The 12500-nt window shown below is 39.3% G+C and overlaps 2 protein-coding genes across 2 annotated transcripts in view; one reads left to right on the top strand and one right to left on the bottom strand.

Moving 5' to 3' along the window:
- SARC_03683 (hypothetical protein) overlaps positions 1-3313 on the top strand; it is a 5492-nt gene extending 2179 nt beyond the window's left edge. The window contains exons 2-8 of the mRNA XM_014302517.1: positions 1-495; positions 735-922; positions 1134-1216; positions 1603-1780; positions 2143-2351; positions 2605-2666; positions 2902-3313. The exon at positions 1-495 is cut by the window's left edge and continues 508 nt beyond it. Of these exons, the coding sequence (XP_014157992.1) occupies positions 1-495; positions 735-922; positions 1134-1216; positions 1603-1780; positions 2143-2351; positions 2605-2666; positions 2902-3061 (1375 nt within the window). The 3' untranslated portion in view covers positions 3062-3313. The remainder of the gene's footprint in view (positions 496-734; positions 923-1133; positions 1217-1602; positions 1781-2142; positions 2352-2604; positions 2667-2901) is intronic.
- A 1927-nt stretch (positions 3314-5240) lies between these two features.
- The window catches only part of SARC_03682 (hypothetical protein), an 8340-nt gene continuing 1080 nt past the window's right edge, over positions 5241-12500 (bottom strand). The window contains exons 2-9 of the mRNA XM_014302516.1: positions 11324-11526; positions 10237-10310; positions 9102-9222; positions 7959-8066; positions 7144-7266; positions 6375-6454; positions 5714-5838; positions 5241-5475 (exon numbers count right to left, since the gene is read on the bottom strand). Of these exons, the coding sequence (XP_014157991.1) occupies positions 5432-5475; positions 5714-5838; positions 6375-6454; positions 7144-7266; positions 7959-8066; positions 9102-9222; positions 10237-10310; positions 11324-11526 (878 nt within the window). The 3' untranslated portion in view covers positions 5241-5431. The remainder of the gene's footprint in view (positions 5476-5713; positions 5839-6374; positions 6455-7143; positions 7267-7958; positions 8067-9101; positions 9223-10236; positions 10311-11323; positions 11527-12500) is intronic.

Raw genomic sequence — 12500 nt, 5'->3', positions numbered from 1 at the left:
AGCATCGCAAGGTGGAAATGGTGGGAAAGTTGTCGAAAATGTAATGGGTAGTGCTTCAAGTGGGCGTGAAGTGCCTAGAAGCGCGCATACGAGCGCGAATGGAGCAGCTTCAAACGGGAAGGGACCAAGCGCTGGTACAGATAGTACCACAGGCACCGGCGCAGAAGCTGTGACTCAGAGTATGATTGCGTTCAAGAATATGAGCGTGAGTGGCTTGAACAAAGTACGCGAGAAAGTGGGGCGCACGTCAGATAAGTGGGTGTCCGGGTTTAAGAGTTTCCAGTCAGATTTAAAGGCGAGTAGCGGTTCGGGGCACTGGACGGAGAACATTGGTGCGTGGACTAAGATTACATCGGAGCGAATCAATGCTCTGACGGGCTATGAGGGGATTATGAGGCTCAAAGCGGGTGTGGAGACCAGCGACGCAGCACACATGTCTGCGAGAGTGGCGTATAAAGAAGCTCAGGCTTACCTGGCAGATATTCTCAAGCAACGGTAAGGTGTTGTTCTTGGCGTCTTATTTTGTACGTGTCAAACTGCGGTGATATGGTTTAGTAAGGTATTCTTCCATATTCTCTATGTATTTGTTGATAACCGAGCGCCGGTCACCCGGAGATTTCAAGCACCGTCCTATATCAAGTGGAGAACAATTTTAGTAGGACTCTCACCACCAATACTCTGCCGTCCTTTCTCACAATACCTCGCTTTCCAATCACCTATGGGCAAAACTGTAGGAGAACAGCACAACAGGAAATTAATTCGCTTCTGCAAAAGCAGCAACACTGGGGGAGTGAAGACGTGGTCAAATTCGGCGAACTGCACAGACTTGAGCACCAGTTGAAGCGCAGTGAGGAGGCCGCCGAGAAAGCCTTGGAACGCGCGGAGGGGAATGTGGAGACGACCCTGCGTAAATATACATTAGGTGGGCATACAATAAATATTTGGTCTGTACACAGATTAACGCGGGTCATATTTGTTGTGAGAGAGTGAGTTTGGAAGGGAAACGTGATCTGCGCGGCTGCTTCGTCTCGATATCTTCGCAGCCGCTCACTTCATGGCGTCGCATGCAGCGGTCTTTTGGTATTGATATATATATTAATCGTTTATACTCATTTGACATTTTCTCTGCACAGCCATTCGAGAACGTTACCATGAGGAACAGCTCTGGAGTGACAAGATTCGTAGCATTTCTACGTACGGAACGCTCATCGTTATGGTATGATCAGAATGTGCACATGTAAATACACTGAGTGTTTCCAAATCGAACGCATTGGACTTTCAATCATTCTGTCTGACCTTTTTTATTTATACGATGAAGTCGCCTCTGCATCATATTTCCCCCAATAAATACACGTGGCATATCTTCACTTAGTGACCGAGTCCACATGCCTGTTTGATTACTTTTTTGCTGCCTGTAAGGGGATCAGTATATACCTCTCATAGTTGATGAAATCAGAAATAATACTTTTACAATATTCACGACCGTAATGCCGTATTTTACTGGCTTAATATTCTATCATTGAGGAATTGTTTTATTTTCTCGTGTCTGGGTCGCTACTAATCACAAGTTACTTGCACCCGTGCGCCTTTTTTTCCCATCAGGCTTTCAATTTCTTCCTTGTGTTCCTATCTCTGGTTGCCTTTGAGCCTCGCAAAAGAAGGAGAATCATCGCCGGTGTGAATGAGAGGTTAGAAGACGTTCTGACAGAAGAACGCCACTTCATACACAGGGAAGTGCAGGATGCTGTGAAGGCTCTCGACCGCACGTTCCTACTCGAAGGTACGGCAGCTGTGTTTTGTGATTGTGGCCGCGGTTTCTCTCAGCGTGTACCTTTAAAATAGCACATGGGTGCGCTGCAATGCTTTATCAGTTTAAAAGTTAGTTTCTATATTTGATTACATGCCAATACTCAGCGTGGCGGCCGTAAACAAGGCGTTTGACGTGACGGCTACGGGCCATAAAGACTTAGTGCACTCCGTAGCATACACTTGAGATCTCTTCAAACCCAGAATTCCATGGTATAAATATTATGTTGTATAGCCCTCAGATACGATGGGCCCATAACAGCGAGCGCAATTCCGAACTCAAATTTAACATCAGCACAAACAACACTGTGTTGTTTCTCTTAATCTTATTTCTAGCTCTTACTGCGCAATCGAAATCCAACTCATCGGCGGAGACTACATCGCCACTGCAATCGAAATCTATAGAAAATCAGTCTTCTACGCTTGCATCTGATACTGCGCCTGAAGCAATCACAGAGATAGCGACAGAAGGTGAAGTTTTCAGGGAGGCGGACGTTGTGCACGATGTAGGTGAGCCGTCGGTAACGGTACATACGATCAATCCGGTGAGTACAGAGGCATGTGGTCGCGGTTCTGATTAGTCCTGGGCATGATACGAGCTATTAGTGGTGGATGCGCAGTTCGAAGTTTTGTGCACAAATGGATGTTATTTGCACCTGACGTATCGAATTTTGGCATTGGCAGCAAGATGTGAGGAGCAAAAACCGACACATCAAGCGCAACTCACAGCTGTCTTTTTTTTATTCAACTCACGATTACTTCGATGTCAAATTTGAATCACACAATTTGTTATCTCAGGGTGCTTCTACTAGTCTCGAGATAGATTCGCCAGCGTCGCAAATACTCAACGTACTGAGCAGGTAAGAAGTTTTTTCGTGTATTGTTCTTTGTAGTCATCGTAGTTGCACATTGAAAATATTCGCGGAAATAGTTCTTTGTCCATCGCGATATTTATTTTAGCATACATGCCGACCTTTATCTGAACGATGCAAAATCGCGAGACTCACAACCTGTCATATCGTGGGTGGCTCAACATGAAAGTATATTAATCGAACCCCCATATAACGCGTTCTGAACCCAACTTTCAATTGTCAGGGTGAGCACAACGATCTCGGATATGATTCCGGCGAGCATCGCCAAGCATTCGCCAAATTACGGTCTTGTGCATGACGAAGAAGTTCAAAAACTACTCATAGGGACTGTGCTTGTCTCAGCCACAGTTACATTTATGCTGCAGCGACTGCTGGGATCATAGCGTTGTTTAGCTAAATAAGTCTAAAGCTTTTCACGTAAGTATGTTCGTTGAAATTGACTACGGTCTTGCGCGTGACGAGGGAATTTAGAAATCGCTCGTGAGGACTGAGCTCGTTTCAGACACCAACGCACATATCACCGACACACACTTGCTGTAGCGACTGCTTAGAGCATAGCGGATCTGTATGGTAATGGTTAGATGATTTGAATGGTTCTTAGCTGTAGAAATAAAATCAACCGAAATGAACTTCGCTCTTTTTCGTTTTTTTAAGTACAATCAATCGACTGAAATAATCTTACTTCGCCTGGTCCTCACTCATGGTGATATATTACTCCACAATTGTATGATATACATGTGCGCAACAGATGGGCCAGAAGATTGCTCTTAAGCACAATCATCCTGTCTGCACCACCATTTGTGCTGTGGTGACACTCGGACCACCGCGAACTCCAATATGTTTGAAAATTCTATTTTTTTTGGCCATATTACATTATAGCATGATGTGCGTGGAGATGGTCTTTGTGTCAGCCAACATCAACTTCATGACACAGTGATCTCGTGGACCATGGCTGTCCTGCCAGCATTCGTTTAACTACTACATAGTACATAATAAACCCAATAAACTCTCAACCAACGAAATTATTCACAATCCATTATTTAGATTAAGTGTACCTTTACGGGGGCGGTGACGGTCTCAACTCTCGTTTTATTGTTTAATCGTGACAGACCATTCCGTGTAAATCGGCATGTTTGATACCAGCGCAGGCCTACAATGTACACAAACACGAAGCTATGGTAAAAATAGTGGTGATATTTCTTAAATGATGAAACCGGGCTTGTGCTTTATGTTAACTCTGAAGTCCTCTACATATGCAACCGTCATCCCTCGCTGCACGAACAGGCTTATATCTAACGTCACAACAGCAAGGGTTTGAATACTTAAACTATTCGAAATTTTGAAATTGAGAACGCATAAGTTTAGATGGTATATATAATATATATATATATATATATCTATATAATATATATATATATATATCTATATAATATATATATATATATATATTCATGGCCAAATGAGAACCGTTGACCATGATATATTATATAATGTTAATATAGTTCATTATAACATTTGAATATCGACTATGTACATTAGAAGTACATACTTGTATGTGTAATTCAGAGATTGTGGGACTTCATATTTCGAACCGGTGCGTGTGACAACAGGCGGGATAGCTCAGTTGGTTAGATCGTTGGATTGCGTTGGATTCCCGGGCTGGCAATTCTTTGCGAAGTCGTACGAAAAAAAGTCCAGTTCAGGGATTCACACTGCAGGTTGACTACCCTGAGCTATCCTCGACCATAAAAAAAACTAAGTCCTAGCAAGACCATGACGTCAGACCATCGGACGATTTGAGTGGACACCGCCATTGAGACCAGCAGATGAAGACCAGAAATTACGACAGTCGAGTGGACGAGGGACTGACCCAAAAAGCCGAAGGAGTAATGACCAAAAGGGGAAAAGCCGAAAGAGTAAGACCCAAAACATGAGACCGACCCAAAACTTAATATTCGGGATAACTCGGAGACGGGACTCCTATTTACGATCACTATATTAATATCCCTGGGAGTTTGGGGCTCTCATTAAAGAAATCCTTGGGCAAGCCATAGGCTGAAGTATCAAAAACCTTCCAAAGTGACGGTTCTGCTAAGCCCTAACTGAGCAGTTTTTACCAATTTCTATTGGATATGTGAACACGTTGTATGTCTTCAGTTTCAATCGTCTGGTCATCAGCATGAGTACAACGATAAGCTTAGCGCGATTTGACTCCACCGGACATCGCCAACGCTCTACCACTACAAATGGCTAGAAAGAACAACATCACATTAACCCACCCCCCAGGCCCCCACTTATGTTCGTCGACAGATTTTTCAATCGATAGTTGTACCCAGTGCCATTGTTGCTCTCTCGGTCGTTGACTATGTCATACCAATCAAATTTCACTGGTTGAAGTTCATGATACGTATATGGCAGCTCCTCGTCTCTAGCTGATATACATGAATAGAACCTGTTTCGGAGTTTTCTCTAATTTTCAAGTGCCACAATCAGGTGCGACTATAGTTCTGCATCAATTAAGGATACAAATATAGAATACATACAACTCAACTATAGTTCAAACTCGCACAATATAAAGTCAGACCAATTTGGCCTTTATTTGCTTATTAAAATGATACATGCTATATTGTCCCTGGCTTAAAACGAGCGAGTGGTTCATTTTAGACACTGCAGATATATTCTATCTTATTTATTGGCAGTGAACCAAAGTGTGCAGTATTTCCGGCCTCGACGCAATTCTACGGGACGTCAGCTTATGTATAAAGACGGTACACACTTCTGTATTGTTTCATGTATCCTGTAGAATGGGATGATATACATTTTGGAAAGACGTACGTTCTAAGCGACTAATATCCACATCCTAGTCTGATGTTTTTCTACTGTCTATATGACTCGTTAATTTTGTACGCACCATATAGTTGTCAGATTGAAGCCAATGGCCAAAACCCTTAAGCACTCAAAAATTGGACTATTCACCGAATACGAGCGCAAGGAAAGGCTCAAGACTCAAAGATGGCCATAGTATCGTAACTTACCAATGAGATCCAAATTCAGCTCCTTCAAAAGACCGTCTCCAATGTCATATACCAGCCCATGGATGAGAGGATATCCGGACTCAGTGCGAGAATTCTGTACCACACCAGTCTTGAATAGATTTATACTGTTCGTGGTGATGTGAAAGGAGCAAAAGCCGGTGAACATCAGAGATATGATCGTTTACATTTTATGAGTGCAATGTCTCCATACCTGAGTCGGCGCCCATGTCAATAGGTAGACATGATACTACCAGCAAACTCAACAAACGACAGGGCAGGTTGTGATCTCAAATAATTTACTAATGAATATCAACAATAGCTATGTAGGGTAGGTTCGTTTTGCAGATTCATTGCTAAGGGGCGTTTGTGGCACGACAGTAAATTCTCGAGTCATCGCGCTACTTTCATTACACTTAAGCTGCGATCTATGGGTTTGATTCCCCGATTTCGGGAAAATTTCTGTGATAGCGTGTTGTCGCAGTGCTACTGAGTCCTGGGGACATGGGGACTCGTGCCTAATAAGTCACAGTTTTGTTATATTCCCGTAGTAGGAGTGGTTAACCAACTTGCTACTACGGAGATATCACAAATGCATTGATACTAATACATAAAAAGTGATTATGTACCGAATCCTATCTCGAAAACGTTCACAAGCACTTACCATTGCTCAACCACATTCAACTCCACCAGCCGTCGGTAGCGAACTTCCTCGTCTACAATAGAGTTAAGCTCAGTCATATGCTGCAGTGGGGAAAAACAAATGAGTATACTTATACATATTTTCGTAGTTATGTATATACATTGCAAATAAACGTGACTACATAGGTTGCGAGTTCCGTCGATTATAGTGGAGTCGAGCTCAATCAAGTATGTAACTTGGATAGATATGAACCAGTCGCAGTCCTCAAAGAACGAGAACGAATCTATGAGAACGGGTGATACAATTGTAGAATGACATTAGGAATCACGCAGACTCCGATGGTGTACTCGATGCAGGGCGATCTGATCAGATACACTAATTATTTGTCACTTGCAGCCATTTAACGCTGTCGCCAATGCCACAACACACTGATATGTGCCCAATGTCACGTTTGTATGTAGCTGACGGTCTATCACAAAGGAATGTTTTGAACATCACCCTGATATGTAACTGATATGTATGCGCACTGAAGAAGGGCCAGGTCCTACAACCCCGAGGATCCCAGATTGGGGAACAAAAAATACGTCGCACTGTATTGTTGATTTATAACACTAGTTCCCCCACCGTTGAATCTTTTACGCCCAAGAAGATTTCGCACAATGATCACTGTCCTGCGAAAATGGCCACCAACCAAAAAACAAAAATGAAATGCACTTAGTACAGAACTCGCAGACAGCTCACTACACATGCATTGCGCAATACTAAAGCGTGTACAATACGATGCACACACCAATCGCTTCACATCTCGGATATTTCTCAACCAATGCTCGATGATGCCCAGATCGTGGTTAGCTTCGGTTGCCGTCTTCACACCACCACAGCCGTAGTGTCCACACACAATGATATGTTTCACCTGTCATCAACACAGAAGAAAGATTATGAGCACAGGACAGATAAGGAGTGCTGGCCAAATAGCAGAGGGAGTTAGAGTACTAGTGCTGACTGGTTACTTGCGACTTACACCAAATACGAATTACTTAGTGAAGTTGTACAGTTTACACCCACAACACTCCCTATAAATAGGAAGTGAGACTGCTGAGTGATTGGCGTAGTTGCAAGTGACAAAGAGTTCTGACGGAATAGTATAGTTGTGCAGTCACCATACACACGAACATGCTTCACATGCATAGAAGGAGAAATAACGAAAATATACGTGAAAGGGCTCTCCGAATGAATCATATGAAACAAGGCTTCGAACGGAAAATGCGCGTAAAATATAAACAAAAAAATTCACCGACCAAGTTTTAATAACGGATAACACACTATACTATGCCTATAGAGTCCAGAGACAGCGGCTATCACAATCAGAAACAAGCTCATATTAGGCCTCTTTAGCACGCACGCAAGCAAATAGAATGTCATTATTTATATATCCGTTCCTTTCCTAAGGATACAAACATTCAAACAAGTACTAAAATATATACCAACAATAATCACGCCCAGCGATAACAAGGTGAATGTAACAACGGACAACGAATTATAAGTGCATGATAAAGACCATGCAAGAAAAAGTGCACGAAGTAGCATTGGGGTCCAGAACCTTACCTTCAACACCTCTACCGCATACGTCAGCACAGACAGCATGTTGATATCGGTATTCACTACCATGTTGGCGATATTTCGATGCACGAAAATTTCTCCATCATTGAGACCCTATAGTGGAAGCAACACGACCATATAGGTTAAATGCCATACGCCTACTTAACGATTTCAAGGGAGTTCATTAAGTTTTTGCCTCATTGTGTTCAATCAAGAAAGTACTCTAAAAATGGACGACAGCACAACCCAACTTTTCAATCAGCGCAGCCCTTGATCACGCTGTCGAGGATACGAACAATCACGATGTGCATACGAGTACCGAAATAGCATTCCCGTTGACATGTCACAGGCCTTCACAGTATGTCCTTGGTAACAAACCTACTACGAGATAGTGTTTATTTTAATACTAGCCGGCAGTTGCTATGAAGGTGAGTATGTCCATGGTCCGTTGAGTACGGAGACGGACGCGAGAACCAACGACCATATCAACCATGCACACTCACGGAAAACACGCAGTACATGGCATACATCAATATCGGCAGGCGAAAGAGGCCTCAACTATAGTAACTAGAAGAGCGTGTCGCATTCCCACGATTAGCGGTGTAATGTCATATTAAACAACTAGATTCAGTCGAAACACACAATGCAATACGGTCGATGACTGAAACTGTCACATTGTACTGATGTAGGGGGTTTACGACAAATTCAATAATCAATTGAAGATCCAATACCAATAATACACGCTGACAGATAGGATAGATCATGACTTCTTCAACAGTTACTGGTGTACGATATCAACAACCGGCAAAGTAGACCAGTTGATGCAGTACATGGCGTCAAAGTGTCGGAACATGTCATATCACACGCACGCACACACGAATACACACACGCATACATGAATACACACGCACGCATAAAACCCTAAAACAGATATACACTCACACACGCATACATACACTCACACACGAATAAACACACACTCACGCGAATACTCATACTCACACGAATACACACACACTCACACACACATACAATAATTGGGTTAGTACAGAAATGTCGTACAGAATAGTCAGATAAAACATTTGTCATATCTAAATGTCTAAAACATTCCATGACTATAAGCTGAGTTGATTTGTTTTCTTCTCATACCGTCAAGTTCTCCGCAGGTACACGAGCATCGGAGCATCCGATCCACAGATATTTTGGAGTCTGTCCCAATTTTTGGTTTTTGAAATAGTCTGGTTCTGTCTCTAAGCGCTTTTCGACCCACCTGATTTACAAGTGGTACCAATAGATAGCATTCGGGATGCATTAATCAGATCTGGTGGTGCATGGCATGATAGAATATATGATACACATGTCCCGACCTGATTTCAGATATAGTTCGGTCGAGCATGTAAGCATTGTTTCCTCCCTCCTGGCTATCGCCGGCACCAGGTATAAACCCCAGCCTAAAATAATTCTTCATTTGACACTAGAATGCATGGACACTACATCAGTACAAAAGTGACCTTAACATTATTTGGATACAATTTTCCAGACAATTACACATAAACTATGTATAACAATCAATATGCACCATAAATACGTAGACATACATACATACATACATATATTTACATATATATATACATATAGATTTAAATATATATATATATATATGTATGGATGTATATATATACAGATACATATATATATATGATGTTTATAAATATTTGTGTGTATTCAAGTATGTCCATAAAACAGAAAACATATATATATATAAGTACAAATATATATATATATATATATATAAGTACAATATATATATATATATATATAAGTAGTGTGTGTGCGTGTATACATATACACACACATATATATATGTATATAATATAGATATATATATCTATATAATATAGATATATGTACATGATATATATATATAGGTATATATATGTAGATATATATTTATATATATATATAGATATAGATATATAAATTTGTATATATATATGTATATATACATGTATATATATATGTATATCTGTATATATATATATATATATGTATGTATATGTATAAATGTATATGTATATGCGTGTATGTCAATGTGTAAGTTACAACCAGATATACTATGTTATGCACACGGCCTCATTTTTCAAAGTACGAAACAGCTGAGTCTGCCGACGAAAGAGAGTACTAATCACACTTCCGGCACAGGTGTACTATATCTATATCCATAGCAGCTGTACTTTATCAAGAAGATACAGCAAAGGCGAAAGTGAATTATAACTCTACTTACGCTCTATTGTTGCCCATAATCTTCTCATAATCTGCTCGATCGGAATCGAAGTTGCGCATGCTGTTAAGTGAAGGCTGTGAAGAGAAACCAACACAAAAGTAAGCAAGACATAGTATGCGCCAGGACTAGCATAAGCACAAACAGGTGCAATGTGTTCGGAGTGTACCATATACTGCTGAATCATAATCGCTCGATTAGGTTGCATTTTGTATTAGTAAATGAAATTTCACGCGTGTCCCATATCGCTGAATGGCAGGAATATGAACTGGCTGATTGTGCATTGATCAGACGGCCAGACTCCACACCCAAACATCGGCGCGCAGAAAATGGAGCTGTATCAGATGCTCCGTTATATATATATATATATATATTTATATGTATATATATACATATACGTAAATATATTTATATGCATATAAATATATATATATATATTTATGTGTGTGCATAAATATGTATAAATATGTACATGTATAAATATATATATATACATATACATTATATATAAATATATAAATATACATACATATTCTTATATAAATATTTGCATATAAAATACATATGTACATGTGAACATATATACATATATCATACATACGTACACATATATATCATACATACATACAAAACACACACATATCCATTCATACGTACATACGTAAATACATACGTAATATATATATATATATATACATATATAAATATATATATTTATTCATACTTATACACATATACATACATAAATACTTACGTACATAAATACATACATACGTACATACATTAATACGTACATACATGCATACGTACACACATAAAAATATACATACATACATACATACAAACGAACATACATACATACATATAAACGAACATACGCACATACATACATACATACGTACATATATATACTAAAATACTGTTAGTGCGTCTCGATAATGGCGATATTGCCATAAAAGCGATAGAGAGAACGGGATACCTTTGTGGGCTGAGTATAGTAAGGATTCCCGCTCCCACTACAACACCTATATTTTATGTGTATACATGTATCTGTAAAGAATGATATATGTACACTCATAACTATTCATACCACATGGTCCCAAGGCCGAGCCTTCTCCGAATTCGGTGTGGTGGTGAAGTTATTAATTCTCTTGTCTTCATCAGATGGTGTTGACGACGAACCAAAGTGCGAGTGCGAGGCCTTGATCGACGGTGGTGCAGCCGGATGACCATGTGTGTGCGAGCATCCAGCTGTGGCCAGAGGACGCAGCTTATTGCCCAGGTTGGCATTTGCTGCGAAAATTAGTAGTGTGGTAGTCGTTAGTCGAAGCAGTCATCAGATACCGCAGATACTTGTACATGCGTGGGGTTGGCAGAGATGGATTGTTGTTCAGCTTGGAATCTCCTGCTGAAGTTGATAATAAGCGACTTTGATTTGTGCACTGGCTGTGCATAGTATATGCACAGCCGGATATGAAGCTTATTAGTATCCATGTATTTAAATGTACCAGAATGAAGTATTTGACAATTAGCTTTGCGGCTGTCTTTGCCTATGTACATCTCCCAATATGGCAAAAACGCAGCTTATAGTTCTATATACACTTATAAGTACATTCTTGATCCATCTCCGGTTGTGTGTTAAACAGTGCACCACAATATATATATATGTGGGTGTGTATCTATGTATATATATATATATATGTGTGTGTATGTGTGTGTATGTATATTTGTATATGTACATATATATAAATGAATACATATATATAAATGAATACATATATATAAATGAATATATATATATATATATGTGTGTGTGTACATATATATGTATATATGTATATGCATAAATATGTACGTACATACATACATATATATATATATATATATATACATGTGTGTGTGTATGTATAAATATATATATATATAAACATACATATATATTTATATACGTATAAATATATATATGTACACATACGTATATACTTACGGACACACACACCCACATATATATATATAAGTATGCATGTATGTATTTGTGTGTGTGCGGATGTATATACATATAAATATATATATATATATATATATATATTTAAATATATATATATAAAAATATATATTAATATACATATAAATATAAACATATAAAAATATATGTTTATATACATATATATATATAGATGTATACAAATGTATATATTTATATAAATAGATAGATATAATATAAATAGAGATATATATATGTATGTATGTATATATGTATGTATGTA

This window comes from Sphaeroforma arctica (genome assembly GCF_001186125.1).
Source record: "Sphaeroforma arctica JP610 unplaced genomic scaffold supercont1.193, whole genome shotgun sequence".
NCBI lineage: Eukaryota > Ichthyosporea > Ichthyophonida > Sphaeroforma > Sphaeroforma arctica.
Note: the sequence above shows the minus strand (reverse complement) of the source record. Positions and strands in the feature narration are given on the sequence as shown.